This window comes from Gallinula chloropus (genome assembly GCF_964237585.1).
Source record: "Gallinula chloropus genome assembly, chromosome: 5".
Lineage (NCBI taxonomy): Eukaryota > Metazoa > Chordata > Aves > Gruiformes > Rallidae > Gallinula > Gallinula chloropus.
Genome location: NC_140090.1, coordinates 16,102,023 through 16,122,349, shown reverse-complemented (window position 1 = coordinate 16,122,349; position 20,327 = coordinate 16,102,023). Strand labels below are relative to the sequence as shown.

The 20,327-nt window shown below is 51.5% G+C and overlaps 1 protein-coding gene across 1 annotated transcript in view; it reads right to left on the bottom strand.

Annotated features, from left to right (window-relative positions):
• Positions 1-19,882, bottom strand: part of IGFBP2 (insulin like growth factor binding protein 2) — a gene marked incomplete at its 5' end in the record, with an annotated part of 60,448 nt that extends 40,566 nt beyond the window's left edge. The window contains one exon of the mRNA XM_084265091.1: positions 19,480-19,882. Coding sequence (XP_084121217.1) covers positions 19,480-19,882 — 403 coding nt within the window. The remainder of the gene's footprint in view (positions 1-19,479) is intronic.
• Between the last annotated feature and the right edge of the window lie 445 nt (positions 19,883-20,327).

The following is a 20,327-nucleotide window of genomic DNA, read 5'->3' as shown; positions in this document are numbered from 1 at the left end:
TGGGTCTTCCCAAAACTTCATGCCCCTGCCCTGACACAGCAACAGGTGCTGACTCAGCATAACCCCTCCCTGGCCACCCAGTGACCCTGCTTCAAAACCATTGCTTGTATAAAACCCAAAGGAGGCATGGGATGGATCATACACTTGCAGACAGGGCTTAGAATGCCTTTTCTCATCACTGCCCCCAAATTTGGGCAATTCAGGGATCACTCCAAAGCTGACCCTGGTGCTCACAGAGGCAGTGCAAAGGGTGGAGGCACTGCCTGGCTTCCCACCCCCTCCTCGGGCACCCAGCACCACAGGCACAAGGGAGAGAAAGCAAATTCAGGGATGTGCTGTCTGTGGGTTACAGGCAGAAGGCCTGAGGATTTTTACGATACTGTCCCTCTTAGCAACCCTCCAGAGCCTGAGCAACCCTGGGAGCTGCTCTAAACCCAACAGCAATGTTGCTTTTCCCCTCCAGCTCAGCCAACTCACACAGAAGCTGCCTTAGCCAAACAGCCCAAATCCCTAGCATCACTGCCAAGCCCACCATTAGCTAGGTAGGGAAAACCTGAAAACACCACTTTGCAAAGGTACAATCTCATTTCATTCATCATCTTTCCCCACAACAGCAGGGTGTCTGTGCCTCCTCTGCAATTAGAGTGCTTCTGTTTTTCCTCCACATGAGCACTCACAACCCCCTCCATAAGCCCAGACATCCCCCTTCCCAGCCCCTCAAGAGGAAGCTCCTTTGGGAATGTACCACGCAGAGTTACATGTCAAGGACTCTGCATTTGTGAAACTGGAAGAGGATCCCCTTCTGCTCACAAGGTCGTAAGAGGGAACTTCAGGAGCAGCTACAAATATCCAAAGTGGGGATTCAGACTGACCTGTTTGGAAGAGTAAACTTTCTCTTCCCATGCCAACTCAGAGCAGCAAATGTGTTTTTCACCCACAGACTTGATCCTCCAGATTTGTAAGAACAAAAATGGGGCAACACAAGCAGGTGAGCAAGCACTGGGCTGAAGCCTGGCTGAAAACATAATCTTCACATATAAGAAATAAAAGCACCTGTCTGCACAGAGGGCCCACAGTATCTGCATTACTAACAACTCTCCTACAGAGCCCTGAACACCAAAAAATCCCAAGCAAGACCTAAACACCATATCAGAAACACTTACCATTCTGAGATTAAAGGATAGCAGTTGGATAAACCACACTAACAGATTTATACCAAGGGACAAGAGTCCCTCTCAGCCCAGGAAAAAGAAACAAAAAACCCCAACTCTATTCCCACCTAACATTTAACTTCAGGAAGGACTTTATGGAGGCAAGGGAGGAATGACAGCTATAACCAAATTGGTAATCAGTGTTTTGGCTGGGATGATGATGATGCTCAGCTGCTTCAACTGTGATCATCTCGAGCTGGAAATGGGTGAGAGTCACTCCCTTTGCAGGGTTTCTATTTCTGAAACCTGCACTATGGTTTCAAAACTATGCTCGGGAACACCTTTCCCACAGCACCTTCCACAACAACTAAACCAGTAATGCCAGTGAGGTTACACTGAGGAAGCATTCAGCCTGTTAAGGTCCCTATCAGATATGTTTTTTAACAAACAGCAAAGGACCTTCTTCAAACTGAGCCATCAAACCACAGTATGCTTCAGATGCCTTGCAGGGATCGTGATGGGATGTGGATACATCAGGACAAGTAGCAGCAGGGCTTTGGCAGACTTCTCTCTGCATGGAGACCTCATCGGCTATGACTCGTGCGGGAGTGCCATCACCTCCAGCCCCACCAGTTACGTACTCCCACATCATCATGACTAAATTGCTTATGCCAGGGTTTCTTGAGATGTTACCTCCATCCTGAGGGTGTTTAAAAACCAGACCCAAACCATGATGGCCAGTGACCCACTCCATGCCCATCCCTGCTGCATCTAATGTGTCCTAAACAATTTCAGGGGAGAGGGCTGGGTGGGGGTGACTCCGCTCCAGCAGATTTCTCACCAGATAGTGTATCGCATCATCTGCACGGCTCTGTCGTGATGCCAGCAAGGTACTGTCAGTCCTGCCCCTGCAAAGGCAGCGTGCCAGCACAAACACCATGTCAGGTGCTCTGGCTGGTTTGACAGCAACGCAGCCATATCCTTGGGCCAGATCCAGACCAGGCCTGCCAGGCCGGACACACGCATCTTCAGAGCCGACGGCCATGGAAACTGAGCTTCGGTTTGTCCTCATTAAACCATTTTTGGGTGCAGGGTTGCCCTCCAAGCTGGCGTGGGGAGGTGGGGGTGCAAGCCCCAGGAGTTTGCAATAAAGGAGATCTGTGTGGCTGGCGAGTGCGAGGTCTCCTGGGAACGGCCCTTTTACTGGGCTCCAGATGCTGTGGAGTGATTGCTTATATGAAGGCGGGGGAGGCCTCTTTACTGTTTCTCATTTCCTCCTTTTTTGCTCCCTCCCCCCCCCTCCGATTTCCTGGTTTTGTTCAGAAGCACAAGAGAGTCATTCATCATTTTTCTTCCAGCACAAGGAGCGCTCTCACCTCCCCCTCACCCCTAAGTCCCTCCCCACCAGAAAAGGGCACACATTCGCCAGCCAAAAAGGCTCGCAGCAGGGAAGGCAAAGCTCCCCAGCTCCTGCAAACAGCTCCAGCACAAAGGGCCACATTCTAAGCCGGGTTCAGTGGGTGCCAGCCCCCAAAGGGTGAAGGCCAAAACTCAACAACAGCAGAAACGCTAAGTCAGAAAACGGATATCAGCGGCAGAGGAAAGCAATTTGCACTGGTTTGAATTACAGGCGATGCAAAGCGGAGAGGAATTTGCATGCTGAGGAGACAGACAGCGCCTCAGGTAACCAGAAAACAAAAGAGCGAACTGATGAGGAGATGAAGGTCCACGTACATCTCAGCCCATGTGCCCAGATGGTTGCTCAACTTGCCAAAACCCAGGAAAACTCTCTTCATGGCGCTAACCCCCCTCTCCCTGCTCTGGAAACTGAACAGGCTCTGGTCCAAGTACAGTCCAGGTGCTAGAATTGCACTGCTCCATGTGACAGCGAGCCTCCATCCCCAGCTTTGTGATGGGCTTCCAGGAAAGCCCTGTTCAGCTTGCAGGAAGGGGAGGAAAGGAGTGGCTACAGATGCAGACATTTCGCCCATCCAGAGGAAAACTTCATTGTTGGGCTTTGCTTTGAAGTCTACTTCTCTCCATAGCTTCTTGTTGGCCTCTCCTTGCCTCATCTTGGAGGGAAAGCATCAGGGCTAAAACATCTCAGTATAGCTGCAACAAAGAGAGCAAGTAGAAAGCCCTCAAGTAGTTCAAATTCTTCCACACATTTTTATAAAGCACGTGTGTTTGCAGGAAAAACAGGACAGGGCAAGCGCCTGGGGGCTGGTTGGGGCCTTTTGGTTGGGCTGATGATCTGGTAAAAAGGAAATAAGCCTGACATACAGAAAATGTTGAGGTTTTGATTTTGTTTGTGTTTAATCACAGCAGTAACAGCAACCAAATAAAATGTTTGTGGTCAAGGCCGAGGCTTCTTTTCAGCCCTTTTAGAAGAAATAGAAGATTGTGGTCAGTACTGAGGCAGTTCCACCAAAGAGGTACATTTATGGCACAATTTCAGCAAGCACTGGAAGACCAATGAAAACCCAAGCCACCAGAAGCCTGGCCATTTGGGACTAAAGTCATCCACAGCCAAAGATCCTGGGGCTTGGCTCACCAAGCCAACCAGGCCTCCTGCACTCCTCCAGTCTCTTCCCCAGACACCAACTACCAGCTGCCTGCATGAACTGAAATGTCATCATTTGGAAAGTCCCAAGTGTTACAGGGCAGGAGCCCAGATAGCCTGTGCTCACATGTTAGGAAGAGCCTGGAGCCACTTTTTGCACATCCTGGTGGGTAAACTGGTGTCATGCTCTTAAGGCACAGTTTTGAGAGTCTGCCTGTTCATTCCCTTTGCTTTCTTTAAAGATAATCAAACGGTAGTATTTTTTTTTCTGCTGTTCATGCCCCTCAATATCTGTGCAAGCTTGTTTTGAGGCTCCTTTGTGCTCCCAAGGAGAAATGCCAGTATTTCAAAGTTACCTGAATAAAACCTTAGATTTTGTCTCTTTTTTTTTTCCCCTTTCTTTCTTTTTAATGGTTTGGCATTCAGACCAAAATTATCAGCCCCAAGCAGGAACCAACATGTGGACTTCACCGTACTCCATACCCAGAGCATGTCACCTCCACAGCTCCCAAACATGCTCACGCAGAGCTCTGCGCCTGACCCTCCCACCCCCAAGGGATAGCCCCCGCTGGCTGCTCTCTCTGGAGCATCGGCAGGTTTCAGCAGGTCTTCCACCAAGCCAGACAGGTCACAGTGAGCCTGCTAGCACCCTGCTGAAAATATGCAAAGTAAATCTGAGAGCAGGCAGGGGAAGAGAAGGTGAGGCTGGCAGAAATGCAGGAAAATTAATCAAGAGGAAGAAAGAGAGTGCAGCAATATATAGCGGGGGGGGGGGGGAAGCAAACTTGCTGACCAAAAAATCACAATGGAAAAAATGCACAAAGCTCTAGGGGAAAAAAACAGCAACAAAAAGAAGAAGTCAAGAGGGGCTGGTCTGAATGCACATGGTCAGCATGGGTATAATGTTGCATATTTTCTTCTTTGCACCAAGGAGATATTAGGGGCCCCCCCAAAAGCCTTTTGCAAATTAGGACAGAGCTCTTGGCTCCTGGGTGCAGCAGCTGATGGATATCGGGCTAAAAACGAATACCACAAAAGTCCAGGCTTCTGCTATTGGAAAGAGTATTAAAATAAACTCCAAAAAATCCCAGGGGATTTTGCATTGGAGCCTTTTCAGGGTTTTCTTTGCCCTGGCATCTTCAAAGTAGGCGACATGTGGCACCACGATGGCTTTTGTAGTGTTCATCTGGAGCAACAAGGAAGCTGTTCAGCCTAAGAAACTTACCCTCCTGAGATACAATCCCATCACTGAGACTTCCAAGACCAAAGGATAAGTATCCCCAAGAACAACACACCCAGCGGTACCTGCATCAGTTTCCTTGACTTCCAGGGGAGGCTTTTGCAGTGCAGCAGTGACCAAGGATGAGATTAATCACATGAATAACAAAAAGCTGGATGGCAGCCGCCACCCCATGCAGCTCAGACAGCAGCACAGGGGATGCAGGAGGGAAATGACTGCAGCTCAAAACCCAGATGAGCTCCCAAATGAGGCCAGTCTCGCCCTATTCCAGCTACAGATCTGCATCTTGGCCTTCACCGGGGCCAGGAAAGTCCTGCACATTTTCTTCAGAAAGGAGCACAACACTGAAAAGCCCCCAGTAGGAAAGTTTTCCTTTCAGCCTGACCTGGACCGTCCTGTGTATCCGCCGGGAGGGCACAGACGCCGGGAGCCAGCTCAGCTGCTCCGGGAAGTTAATTTTCACAGCCAGAATGAAATAGGGAGCTCTTTTCAGATGGCGGGAATGTAACTGTGATGATTAGTCACTTGCTATTTCTGCTTCTCAGGTATGTCTCTCTACAGTAAAACCCCAGGACAGAAGTTCCTCCAGGCATCATCGCAACACATGTTTGCCCAAACTTTGGTGTCTAAATCCTCTCTGTGGTACCCGCACCAACTCCATGGGGAGCTGTGGGGTTTCCAGGGCTCTAGCTGAGCCTTGCCCGCTCTGTGCCTTGGCTGCCTCAAAACAGATGCATGTGTCTAGCTGGAAGAAGGGCAAAGATGCAACCCTGTCCTAGGGCCGCTCAGGGTCTGAAAACAGCAAAACCCTGCTGTGCCCATGGCACGTGGGGCAGGGAAGGACAGCAGCCCTGCACTGCGCCAGTGCTGGGCCACACAAGGCTGGGGTTGGATGAAGGGGAGCCAGCGGTGCGTCTCTGACTCTGCAGTGCAGCCATTCACCACCATCACGACGCAGAAATCGCATTTGCTCCACGTTGAGCTGGGATGGTGAGTGACCCTACCTCCTGGCACTGCTCTTGCAAGGAAGCTAGCACCCCCTCTGAATTCTCCATCATGGGGACAGTAACTGATCCACGATGTCCCAGTCCCTGCCAGGCTGTGGCTGTGCACTATCCTGGCACCATGCATGCTTCCGTGGTTGGAGAGAGGAGAGAACAACCCAGCCTGGGGTTACTCCAGTACAGGACAGACTGCACACCTTGCACAACAAGCCCAGGTACTGGCGTCAGGCAGTCAGCACAGCTCAGGTCATACCACGGACACTGCTCACCCCACGATTTCAGGGATTTCCAAAGCACAGCCCAGTCTGCAGCTTCTCACAGAGGCAACTTCTTGTGTTGCCACACTAATTGCAGTCTTGCATTGCAGGCACTCTCTGCCTGAAGTCCCACCCATTCACAGCTCTTTCTTTTAAAAAATTTCGGGAACTTTCCCCCTTTAAAAAGTTTTGTAAATCTGATGGGAGCCCTCTGCTTCAAGAGAAGAGCTGCAAAAGCTTACTGCCAACTCTGCAGAGTTTCTCAGGATGTCATTTATATGGCAGTGGGTAGCCCACAGGGTTGTAAACATTCCCACAGGAGAATTTGCACACTTAACACTGAGCTTGATGTCAGTCTTGAACACGGGTAATGACAGGAGACAAGCAAGATGCATAATTTAACTGCCAAAGACTCTGCTTCATCCTGAGATGCCATGGAAAGGAGAGGCATTCAGTTGACTATCCCCACCTAGTCAGGGAAAACAGAAGAACTGGAAAAAAACCCAAACACAGATTGGGTTAAATGTTTATTGGGAGCTGCACTTCAATCACAAGCAGTCTTTTAGGTCAGCCGGGACATTTCAGCTGTGCTAGGGCAGATCAGCCCCAGGGGACAGGACGCTGCTGACAACCACAACCCAGAGGCTGAACTCTCCTAGCACATAACTCAGGGAAGAAAACACACCTGGGCAGGGCTCTGCTTCCACTGTTGCTCCTGGACCCATAAGGCAGTGGGAGATGGGAGCAGGTGGCATACAGTATTTGTACAAGCAACCCCAAGTTGGTCTTGTACACGGAGATGTTCCTATGATAAATCCTCAAGATACCACAGTGATGTACACAGCCAAGGGTCTGCTTGCTCCCTTCAGTGCTTGAAGCCACACTGCTAGAAGTCAGGAGGGCAGCTCACCCAACACAGAAGGTACCTCTGTGAGCAGCCAGCAGCCTGAGCCATGCTTTGGAAACCCCTGGAATCATAGGCTGAGTGGTGTTAGTAGCGTGATTAGTTTCCACAGCACCGTTCCTACTTCACAATGCTCACTCCATAAAACTACCAATTTGCACACCACTGGCTACCACCTGAGTCACACCTGTGGGGCTGATGGACCTTTGGCCAGGTTGGTCTGCTGCCCTGTCATATCTGCACTGCCCAAGTGCTTTTAGGGTGGTCTAAATTTGCAAAGTTCAGTTACAGCATGTGCAGGACCAGCCAAATGGCCCGGGGTTATGGTAACAAATCCTTGAAACCAGCCTGATAAAAAGAATAAACAGAAAATCAGAGGAAAGCAATGGCTGAAATCAATAACAAACATTACTAGAAAGACTGAAGCTTTCCAACTGTCTGAGATTAAAAGAGTCTGTATCTGCATGATAATTTTTCATTCCTTTTTACTGGGCACATTTTGTTAATGCTGAAGATGCTGGGTTTTGGCCCCTTGTCAGCCTAGCTGGTGTTAGTCCTGCAGAACCAGGGTCACAATTCTCAAGAGGTCTGAGCACCCAACAAACCGCACCCTGTGCAGTGGGACCTGAAGGAACTTCACCACCTCCCTGGTCAGCTTTGCCATGTTGAACTCACTTCATCCAAAACAAGGGGGGCAAAAGCAAACAAGCCAATCCCTAGTTGACAATGGTGGGGCTCAGCAGAAAGGAGGGGTTAGACTCAAAAGGCGAAGCCCCTGTCCAAACACAAGTATGTGACGTAATATTCGTAAAGCAAACACTGGAAGGACCAGCCAGCAGCATGTATTTTGCACACCTGCCCCTTACCAGTAGGCAAATCTCAAGACATCAGCACTTCTAAAAAGGGATTAAAGCAAAGCACACTGAGTCCATGGACAACCTTTGTTTAAAAGCCACGTGAGAGGTGGTACGCTTCTACAAGTTGACTCCCCACAAACGTAAGCAAGGGAAAGTTATCAGCTCTGGGCTCCCAAAATATTTACTCTAACGTTGCTCTGACAACTCTCCATCAGACCTTTCCAAAGTCCCATGCTGTCTTTCTGCTTTCTTTGCATACCCTTGACCACAACTCAAAAGCAGAGAGTTCACATGGGTATTTCCAAGCATTTTACTACCGTGGAAGCACACAGTGTCCTTGCAAGGTAGGAATAACACTATGGAAACCCATCCTGTCAGGGGAGGAGGCTGAAGGTATACAGCCTCCACCGTGCAACATCCAAGGGTCAGAGCTGAACGCTGCATCAAACTGAAACTGTGGTTTAGATTAAGAAGCCTAGATGAATGACTTAAGCTGAGTAGGAGCTAAGCAGCTGAGAGAATACACCCTGGAGGAGCAGGCTGGAGTGTCTTAGTGGCTGGAATTGATCTGAAACTTGGGTTTAGATCTCATCTGGACAAAAGCCACAGCTTGCAAGGCACGTCTGGTGGAGGATGGCGGTATACTCTGCGTGTTTTCTCACAAAGGCTCAGGATACCAGTTCTTATTTTTAGTACTATTTTCATTTCTTCGTGTAATGAGTTCAGCGTTTCGGGCAGCCCTGGAGGAGCAGGAAGGACACATCCCGTAATAAAGCTAATTAATTAATGTGGAATTTCTAGCCATAATTGTGAAAGTGGCCAAATTCCTCACTCCTGAAAAGCTGCCAAAATGGCCATTAATCTGGCTGTGGTCACGAACAGGATTCCTGTGGCCTCCTGCAACACCCGGCCGGCCCCTGGGACAGAGACTGCAGAAACCGAAGTGGATGTTGTTATTTCCTCACACCAACTCCCACAGCCCGAGTTTTGCTAAACAAGACAGTTGCATCAGAAGGCTCCACGCCAAATTCCTCCCAGTGCCCCCAGACCAAGCATGCCCCAGTCATGCACACAGAGGTCTAGACCTTCCTAGACCTCCAGAATAAGGCTGAGTCAGGCATTCTGGCATTATTCAAAGCTCTGCAGACCAACAACTTCCACCTGCCCAGCTTTGGCCATGCTCACACTGACAGGTGCTCTGAAGGGAGCAGGGTACTGAACTTGTCATGGAGCTGTCAGAAGTAGTATTCCCACCACCCAGCTGGATATGCCAGGAGGCTGAGCTTTTTGGGTCCTATCTGCAGGCAGTGGGAAGCCAGGCCCCTCCACCAAGAAATTCTAGGCAAGAATCTCATCAACCAAAATCCCTCAATAATGCACAGGAATTAATGGAATCTGTCTCACTCACTGCAAGCTGGGGGTGACAGGGTCTGTGGGGCCTGGCAGGGAAAAAAAGCATGGAATAAACTTATTTTAGTCACTAAGATCAACAACAACAAAATGACTCAGAATGCTCACTGGGAGCTGACCTGTTGTGTAAGAAGGCACAATTTTGCCATCGTCTCAGTTTTTCCTCCCAATTTTGGACTGCTCTTTGAATTCAGTGATAGATTAGAGGGTTAGCCTTTGAATAGTACCTCTAGAGCTGGCCCACCATCCAGTCCCAAGAATGGCAATATTCATAGACTCACAGAATGGTTTGTGTTGGAAGGAACATCAAAGATCATCTAGTTCTAACCTCCATGCCATGGGCAGGGACACCCTCCACTAGCTCAGGCTGCCCAAAGCCACATACAACCTGACCTTGCACACTGCCAGGGAGGGGCAGCCACAGTTTCTCTGGGCAACCTGTTCCCCTGTCTCACCACCCTCACAGTAAAGAATTTCTTCCTAACATTTAATCTAAATCCACTCTCTTTTAGTTTAAACCCAGTGCCCCTTGTTCTATCACTATACTCCCTGACAAACAGTCCCTCTCCATCTTTCCTGCAGGAAAGAAAGGCAGTAAGATCTCCCAAGACCCTTCTTTCCTCCAGGCTGAAAAAGCCCAACAGTCTCATCCTGCCTTCATAGGAGACGTGATCCAGCACTCTGCATCTCTGTGGCCCAACTCTAGACTCACTCAAACAAGTCAGTGTCTGTCTTGTACTGTTTCGTGTTCCCTGAACACAACTAGAAATCATGACCTTCTCCCCCAAATGCCTTGTGTAATGGACTATCTGTAACAACCTGGATTTCTAACAATCTAACCAAAATTCTCCCCAAACCACCTCTGCACATGCCACAGAGGCAGCACTGTTCACCATGGTGAAAGGAAGAGGCCCCCTACCATGGCCAATCACTGCTTTAGGCCTCCTCATCCCGGTTTCCATCATGCAGGATGACTTACCAGTCCATTCACACCACAGACAGATCAAGATGCTGCAGTAGTGATTTCATAGGACGCTGAGAAGAAAGGAGAGTTCCCTCTACACATCAGGGATCATATCAAACTCATGACACTTCATTAGTGGTGGGTACTGTGCTGCAAAAGGAATGCTTGGAGCCTAGTGGTGCAGAGAGAGAGAGAAGGTTCCACCACAGGAACATCATCCTTCACCAGCTGGTCATCTACGAGATGCCTTGTCAGAACCTGGGATGGAGCCTGGAACAGTTCTTTCAACCTTCAGAAAGCGGTGGTAAGACTCGCTGTAGAGTTACCACTCAGCATTTTCCTCATGCTGCAAACCTAGAAGAGCAGAACAGCTACCTTGTGGAAGGGTGGATTGCAGCACCCCTGAGAAGGGTCCCCAGGAAGCATGACATAATTCACCAATATAACTGAAATTTGTCTTTAGCACAGGAACACAGGACCAGGAGGAGCAAAAAACAGACACAGAAAGCCCTGGGGCTGTTGGGTTAGTCTTGCTGCAAAGAGAAACACCATGTTGGCCAACCACTCCAAGCCCTACAACCTTCACACCAAACTCTCCCAATAGCCAGGACCCAGAAGACACAAACCAGGCACCCCAGGGAGCCACTGAGCCAGCCACCTCAGATTACCCACAGCCTTGGTACCTACATATCCCTGCCAGGACCACCGGGCAGAGCCCCAGCACCAGTTCTGGCCTCCAACAGCACGGGAGGATGGAGCCCCATCCCAGCCATCCCTCCCACTCCCACTCCTCCTCCTCCTCCTCGCACCATTCCTCTTCACTAGACCTGAGTTCCTCTCCCCATTTCTGCTTGCTTTTGAAGTGCCAGATGAAACAGCACCAGATGGAGGCGAGCCGCTCGCCCGCTGAAAGCAACGGGAGACGAGTGTTTCCACATGGGCTGTGTGGGAGGGCTGCCATCGCGCCGGTCACAAACCCCGTGTCTCCCCCCAGCTCAGCTTGCAGCCAAACAACGCACCGAGCACCGCAGACAAAACCTCCTCAATTCAAACAGAAAAAGACCCACAAGCAACTTTCCAGATGCAAAAAAAAGAAAAAAAAAAGGTCAAATTCTGGCCGGTTTCACTGCTCCTGCTCTTCTGCCTTCATGGCAGGATCTGTCCTGCTCCCCTCAAGAGCAAAATTTGGGACTTCTAAAATGCTGGGCACTCCAGCACTCCCTACCCCACAGGAGACAGGTAATGCTGGGGAACACAAACCTGATCTTTGGAGGTACCAAAAGGGTCTTGAAGGGCACCCAAAACCACAAAAAACACCTTCAACAACTCACTGCACCCACCTGTCCCCCCAAGACTGATGGAACAGCAGGCACTCCTGAGATGTGGACGTCAGGTGTCCACCCTTTTCTAGTTTTAAAAGAGCAAAAGGAAAATGTGAGAAGGTTAGCAGACAACCTCCTCACCAAGCCAGGATAAGTCCATTAGCATGGACTGGGTCTTCTACAACCAGCCAGAAGAGCTGAGAACAGACTGCCTTGGCTGAAGTCTGCAAAGCAAGGTCTTACCAAGGAAATCTTGCTGTGGTCTCAAGCAAAAATACTGCGCAACGTTTCATTACTTCTCCCAACATTACAGGACTACAGGACTCTCCCATAGATTATGCCATACAAGTGACTGCAACAGCATGTCACTGTTGTAGGTATCACCCCGCTACAAGGACAAGGTGTGAGGAGGCACAAAAACTCCTCTCTAGAATTGTCTCCAGGCAGTATGGGGCAGGAGACATTATTCATTTCAGGGGCAGAGCATTAGAAATCCCCTCATCCCACCTGAGTTGGTTGATCTGCAGAAAATTGTAAGGAAAAGCAGGGATTTCAACACGGTCCAATTCCCACCAGTGCTTTGTGTCACTCTCAATTACAGTCCAGAATGAAATACCAAGAAATCGTTCCTTGCGGCTGGCAGAATTAATGGGATCTTTGACTACAGAGAGCACCAGGCAGTGAACTTGTTCCCTTACCAGCCAAGAGGCACAGTGCAGCTTTCTTCAGAATAAAAGCTGCAATGTCAAAGGATAGTTTAAAGCTTATAAAAGTGACCTGATGTTTCCCAGTATTCCAGCCCGTAAGAGAGGCACGTGATTACTGACCCTTTCCTTTCTAAAACAATTTATTTCTACCATAAGCTGATGCAGCAAGACTTTTCTCTTCCCACTGGTACCTAGCTAAATTACGTGTGGGGCAAAACACTGGGCAGGAGACAATCAATAACGTGGTTACAGCAAGCTGTCAAATGCTGGGCTGCAGCAAAGCTCCAGTAGCTGTGTACTAACCCCTTTCTCTTAAGCCTTTGCCTAGGATAGCCACCACGTCACGTTTTCTTGTAATTAGATGTCAACTCGCATGTTTAATGAGGTCATGCTTGGCCAGTTCGTGAATGAGAAACACCTCCCAGCTTGCTGGCAGTGACTGCTGAAGGTAGGCAAAGATGTTTCAAAGGCAAAGACTCAGTCTGCTGGAGGCAGTCTGTGGAAATAGCAATAAAACTGGATTTGCAATCTGCTAAACTGGCAGAAAACTCATCCTTCCAGAGCAGTGAAGATTTGGTTGGGTTAACTCCCTATCGTGGCTTACCCAGCGTCCCGACAAAGACCAGGACCTGTGTGATGGAGCACAGGGTTGTACACTAGGACAGGGAGGGAGTGGGGCGTGACTGCCATGAGATCAGCTCAGCAGCAGTGAAAACCTGCCGAAGGTGATCTGCACAACACGTTAGGAACCCCAGCAAGGATTTTTCCTTCTCTCCCAAGTCCACACCAGGAGCATGCGCCATGGTTAGCCTCCAAAACCCACAGCACGCTCAGCGCCCATGCAGCAGCATGAGTGGCACACAGCAACAGGACTCATAATCCAACTCCCTCCCCAGGCAGTCATGGGGCTTTAACACAGCTTTCTTCACAAGGCTAAAGCCATCACGTAAAGTCCTACTCCTCCACTGGAGGACATCCTCAAAACTAGGCACAGACACACTGATTCAGGCACCATGCTCCCAAGGAAGAGCCAGGAGTCAAGATGGGTGGAAGCAACAGTGGAAGTACATGCAATGGCAATGGCTTTGCATCCCTCTGATATGGAAGGGGTCTGCTAAGCAGACACTGGATCCAAGTTACATATTTCATCCTGATTCAAGAAAAGAAACCAGGAATTCTTACACCTGGAAACTCAGTACACCACCAAGCTCAGTCCTCCTCCTGTAACAGAAATCCTTTAAAAGCATCTTTATATTTTACCTTGGCCTCCTTCTTACTCTGTCTGCCTAGAGCAAAAGATCCTTTCTGAAGGAATCAGAGCCCCGGCAGGGAAGGCAGATGTGACCATGCTCAGAAAGATGGAGCTGCCCAATACAAGCAGAAACATAAAAACCTCACCAGGGAAACAGCAGTTCCTCCTAGCTCCTTAGTGCTGAACACTCAATCAGGAAAAGCAGGTACAGGAGTGCTGCTGGCCACCCTGCCATCACAAATCATGTCTATGGGTAACAGTGACAGCTGCCCATCGGGTAGATAAATTAGCCCCGGCTAACACTGCAGCCAGGTCTCATACAGAGCCATACACAAACACACCTCTTGCATTCCAGTTTTCACTGTTTTGCCTCCCAAATTGTTTATCTCGGCTCAATTCCTGGATGTGGATAAAACAAACGACATGGACTTTCTCACAGACAGGGCTTCTTGCTGTTCCCTTGACAAATACCATGCTCAGCGAGTATGTGCCTGAAACCCAGAGGAAAGGAAACAACTGCAAAGGGCAAGAAGGAAACAGATCATTTGCCAAGGGACAGCGTGAAAACACATTTCTTCTTCAGGCCAGAGACTTGAAATCTTCCCAGGCTTCCCCCTCCATCCAAACCACCATTTTCAGACCCCCATTACCCCCACCACAGCACACTCAACTGGGACTGGGGCAGAGTGGTGCAGTATTTTTAAGAAGCTGCTCCACCAGGTGTTATTTATTGTCCTAATACTTACAGGTGGCAGCCAGCCCAAGGCCCAGCCAGGTTAGCTCTTGACTGGACAGCATTGCCATGGAGAAGCTTGGAGACCTGGTCTACCTACTGGCAAAGCCGCAGAGGGAGAGAGGATAGATGAGCTGTGCAGTTTTTTTCATTCATGGATCATCCCTAGAGCTGTTATTACTTGCATTTCACTTTTAATAATTTCTTCTAAGGCAAGGAGCTCTGCAGACGTTGGGTTTATCCTGGGCAGAACTGCTGTAGTAACACTCTCCTGTGGATTTGGTTCTTACAGTTGGCTCCTCTGGTGCCTAGGAATGTTCAAGCTTGCATAAGCCAGGCTGAAAGCCTGGTTGCAGCACTTGTAACTAACCTCCCTCTTGCTCACATGCTTCTGCCTCAAAAGGCGCCTAGCACAGCACGAGGGGGACACTCATCGCCTGGTTCTCCTCTACCCCTCACCCACTTTTTAGCAACACAGTGCCTTCAGGACATCCACTGCTGAGTTACATCTGCCCAACTTGACTGACAGGGTCAGAAGTTGTGCAGGGCAGGAGGACAGATACACAGAGACACATGCACATCATGATGGATGCTTCATTTCCTTATAAAAGCAGGGGAAAAGCAGAAGTCTTCCTGGCAAGCCAGTGGATGTTAAAAATGCACACATAGTATTACTGGCATGGTTTTCAAGCTGCTGTTAAAATTCCACTTATATTATGCTACCTCCAGCCTCAGTCTTCTGTGTTTTGGAGCAATACATTAAACTGTCTTTTAGCAGCTGCCTCCCAAGGGGAAATGGAAGCTCTGACATTTGACCCAAAAGGAAGGATGTATAGCTTTTGGGGCTACCCAAATAAGGATTTTAGTTGGATGCTAAAACTAGCTGCGGTTTTAACAGTTAACTGTTTTGATGCTGTTTTTGTATTACGAGAGTTCAAAGCAGAATCCCTGACCAGGTGAAGGAGGCAACTCCAACCCTGCAAGTTGGAGTTGGGAGTTGGTTGTTTGGGGCTGCATTCTTTGCACAGCTCTTTCCACTTGGAAAGGTTACTTTGCACTGGCATGGACTAAAAGAACCCCACATTAGTTTTAATAAAGAAATGATATTCAAAAGCAGCAGTGGGTTCTGAGGCAGATCCCACTGACTTAGTACAAATATGGCAACAACAAAATAAAACACTACTACAAACCCAACTGAACTGTACTGGCAAAAGGGAAAAAAATCCCTTAACTGGTCAGCTTTGTATAGTGGCTCAAGAACCCTTTTTTTTCAGTGGAACACGTTTTATTCCGAGCACTTTATCTCCATTAGGAGAAAACAGATGTTCTTCAGCTATTCTCTTACCTTGGGCAAAACTATTTAGGACATTTGCTGAGATCGCTAAGATCCACCCTGCTCCATCTCCTAACACAAGTTGCCCCATGGAACAGTACTGGCATCCTGCTGCAGCCTGAGCCAGTTCGGGTCACTGATCTGACAGAAAACCACTGCCTGGGGCTTCCTAGGGCTGGCTTTCTGCAGGATTAGCTCCTGAGCCCACCTGCTCGGACACAAGGTGGGAGGTAAACCCAGGAAAAGGCAGGGAGGACATTTCAGCTGAGAGCTGGACAAGACCACGTGAGCCCCTGATCCAGTTCATGGTGACCAAGGCAAACGGCAGCATGCCCACCCTGCAGCTGAGACTGGAGAGGTTGAGACCCCAGTGGTACCTGAAATACCTCCCAAAACATGTTCTGTCTCCAGGACCTCCTTGGTCCTGAGCCACCCTACACCTGCTTGGAGAGGAGACAGATACCTGTCAGGGGCTGGGACAGTATCTGCCAGGACACAGACTGTGAACAGGACATACAGACACCTTCACTTCGCTCCCTGTGTCCCGGCAGACCTCGGGCACCTCGTTTAGCCCATCTGCAAAACAGCGTGCCGATCTCGCTGAGGTGCTGAAAGAATAAACAGCCTGGAGACTGGCATGGGCTCTGCCAGCCTCGCGCACAATAACAACCCTCCGTCCCCAGCGCAGCCGGTTCCAGGCATCAGGACGTAAAGTTTGCTACGTGGTGACCTGAAATAAACTGCAAGAGACTGTGCTCTGGTGGCATCAAAACAATTTCAGAGGCCCTGATCCCTGGAGGTGCTGAGCCTCTGACTTGCCCCCACCGTTGGTGGGACTTCGTGCGCTCGCCTCCCGGGAGGAGGGAGGTGGGGGGGGAGAAGTTCTCAGCCTGATTTCCACAGACTGCTGCTATTTTGTTCCAACATTCCCAACATCTTCAAAATACCCAAAGCCTCTTGTGCAATGAGCAACATCCCCTGCTTCCTAGCTACATGGTGGTTTATGTTACTTTCCGCCTACAACCATTTCAGGATTGGCTTTGCAGACCTAAGTGGAAGACTAAACAATGCTGAAGCCACAGCAGGAGAATTTGCAGAGTTTTATTCCTTGTTTCATTTGGGCAATCCTTCTGCCTCTCATCAGGGACAAAAAAACTTGCCAACCTCTTAATTTAGGAATAGCGCAAGCTCTGCATTCCAGTCCTGAAGCGGCCAAAGGAGCCTTTTCAAGCTGGAAAGGGGAAAAAGGGCAAATACCTTTCAGCACATTTAAGGAAAGAAAAAAAAAAAAAAACCCAACAAACCTCAACACCTGCCTTTTGCAGGCAAAAACCTGTTCAAGGGGCACTCTTGAAACCAGCTTGCCATCAGCATTTGAAAGGGAATTCCAATCCCTGCTCTTTCAGGTGCCAGACTGCTTTCCCTGTCACTGCTTTGAAAGAAAAGCAAACTCTCCTTCGTGTATGCTTTGCAGGCACGCTGCCGGTGGGAGCAAGGATGGGAGTCTCACCAGAGGAGTCTGCAAGGGAAGCTGGCAGGTTCGGGTTTGGTTCTGTCGTGGGTATATGGTTGTTCTGTGGTTTGTTTTGTGGTTTGTGTTATTCGGGGTTTGCTTTTGTTTTTCTAATGACCACAACAACCTGCTAGAAGTTTTGTAATCTGAAGAGAGCAAACCCTTTTCTGGATGTCCAAGCTCCTCTGCCAAGACCTGATCGTCTGTGAATATTCCAGCTGCATGTTTCACATCACGCTGGTTAAGGACGTGCCAGTATTTGTATTATTCACCCCCTATGGACATTACAGTGCACCACATACATTAAAGTCTTCTTAAACTGTGCTGTTTACGTGTGTGTATTACACACAGAGCTATGGTCAAATAAATCAGATCCATTGTAAAGGAATAAAGATAATAACACCGAGCAAAATACTCAGTGAAATAACATATTTCTGAAATAAAGTCCATAAAAGCGAAAAAAAAAAACCAACCCATACCCCAGCTTTAACTCAGCAAATCACCTCTCAACCCACCACTGCAATACTCTTCTCCCCCCCACCTCCCCGCCTTGTAAAAGCATAAAAGCCTGGAAGGCAGCGCCAGATTCCTTAAATCTAAATGCCCTTGGCTTCTTCTGGAGAGTGTAAAATTCCCTCCCTTGACACTCATATTCTGTAGTCAAGCAAGATTTCACATCAACGTGTTCTCCAGACTCCCAGCTCTCCACAGCCCTTCGCAGCTGAGCAAAGGGGTGGGGGGTTGCGGGGGAACGACAAAGGAGTGGGGACAGGAGTGGGGACCGCAGCAGTCGCAGCCTGGGTGCAAGGAAGCAGCAGCTTGGAATATACAAAAGTTTTCCCTGCTGCCGTTTTTCCGTCATCCCCCTCCCTCCATCCCTCCTCTCCCAGCGCAGCAGCGTGCGCAGGTACCGGCTGCGCTCCCACCCCGCCGGGGAGCGAAGCGGAGAGGGAGAGCCCGGTCCACAGCGCTTTTAGATAAAGCCTCGAGCAGAGGGAAAAGAGGGAATTATTCAAAGTCGTGCTGCTGAACTAGTTATGCAAACGGGGTCGTAGCCAGGGGAGCAAAAGGAAGCAGAAGTCAAGGAGGGATGATTTCAAAGGATAACGTGCTGATTTCTACTCCCAGACCTGATTCGGCAATTTCAACATCCCACGGAAAGGGAAAGGGCTTGCGGCCGATCGCAAGGGAGAGGAGGCATTAGTAAAACTATGCCGTGCCGTATCGGCATCCCCAGGAGCGCTCCCTCCCACAGCGATCGCAGCAACAGGTCAGGAGCCTGTTGGCGTTCCCGTCCTCGGTGCTGCGCCCTCGGGGAACGCTCCGCTTCCCCCGGCACCCAGAGCCTGGACCGGGGGGAGAGAGGAGCGGGCAGGACCCCCACGGGAGCCGGCAGCGGCCACACCAACTCCGAGGGGGGCTCTGCTGGAAAGGTAGCCAGAGGGAACGGGCTCGCCACATAGCAGGGTTCCCGCAGTCCCTCAGCCATCCCCTTCCCACCAGGCAGCACATGGTCCTCCCACATCTCCCGTATCTTGGGGGCATCCGTCACCCTCCATGGTGATTTAACTCCCGCACCAAACCCACATCTCAACCTCCACCACCCTCCGCTCCCCGAAAAGAGTCCCCCCCAAATGCATCTCCCCAGACTTCACCCATGAGTTTTCTTCTCTACAAGACACCGACCTCCACCCCGCGCCCCGGGGCAGTTCCCGCATCCCCTCCTCATTACACCCCGACCCTGGGGTTCCCGCTTCATGCTAAGGAAACCTCACTCTCAAACCCCCGGGGTAGCTGCACCTCCAAATACCCCTATTTCCCCCCGCCCCCAGGGATGCAGTCAGGCTCCTTCCCCGCTTCCTGCGCCCCTCTCATTCCGCTCCCCCTTTGTCCCTCCCTGAACTGTCCCCTCTCCCGGAGAGATCCCTCTTCCCTGCCCTCCCCCGGGGACCCTCTGCCTCGGGAGGACCCCCTTCAGGCCACCCTTTAGGGCGCTTTGTCCCCTGGACGTGCCGGTGCCCCGCTGCGCCCGGCGCTCGGTGCCGGGTGCGCGGTGCCCAGCGCCCCACGCCCGGTGCCCGGCGCACAAAGCACCGTCCCCAGCACCAGGTCGCCGGCGCCCGGTGCGCCGTGCCCGGTCCTTAGCACGCAGCGCGCCGCGCCGGGAGCTCGGTGCCCCGTCCTCGGTGCGGGGTCCTCCGTGCGCCGCGCCCGACCCGCGGTCCCCGGTGCCGGCTGCGCGGGGTGCGCGGTGCCGGGCGCTGCTCACCTGCGGGGCGCTCGGCGCTGGCGCCGTACTCGGCCGTGTCGCGGCGGCGGGCGCAGGTGCCCTGCCCTTGCACCAGGGCTTGGAGGGGCAGCTCGGCGCCGGGGTCGGGGTAGCAGCGCAAGCCGGCGGCGCAGCGCGGCGTGTAGACGCCGCACGCCTCGGCCTCCAGGCGGGCGCACACCGGGCAGCAGCCGCAGCCCGGCTCCCGCACCAGCTCGGGGCAGGGCGGCCGGGCGGCCGGGGGGCAGGCGGCCAGGCGCTCCGCCGTGCAGGGCGGGCAGCGGAACAGCACCTCGGGCAGCGCCGGCCCCGCCAGCGCCAGCGCCGCCGCCGCCGCCGCCACCAGCAGCCGCGGCCAGGCGGCCCGCGCCGCACCGCCGCGACCGACCCCGCCGAGCGCCATGGCGGGACTGACGGGCGGCGGGGCCGGCAGGTGGACACGCCGCTCGGCCCCCCGGCGGCGCGGCACGGCGCGGCGCGGCGCGGAGAGGAGCGGAGCCGAGCGGCACGGCGCGGCTCGGCGCGGAGCGGAGCCGAGCGCGCCGCGGCGCCGCCGGGTCCTAGAGACGCCCCCGCGCCCGCCCCCCCTCCACTCTCCCTTCCCCTCGCGGGGGTCGGGGCTGCCCCGGAGCGGAGAGGCGGGCTGCCCCAAAGGGCCGAGGGGGATCGGGCCCGGAGGGAGTCGGGGGGCTGCCGCACAGGAGGTTGGGGATGACACAAAGAGGAAACTGGGGGGGGTCTGGCCAACACGGGGCGACAGCCTGCTGGAGTCAGGGTCTGCCCCGCGGGGGATGAGGATCGTCCTCACAAGGAGGCAGAGGGAATCGAGGTCTGCCCCAGAGGGGAGA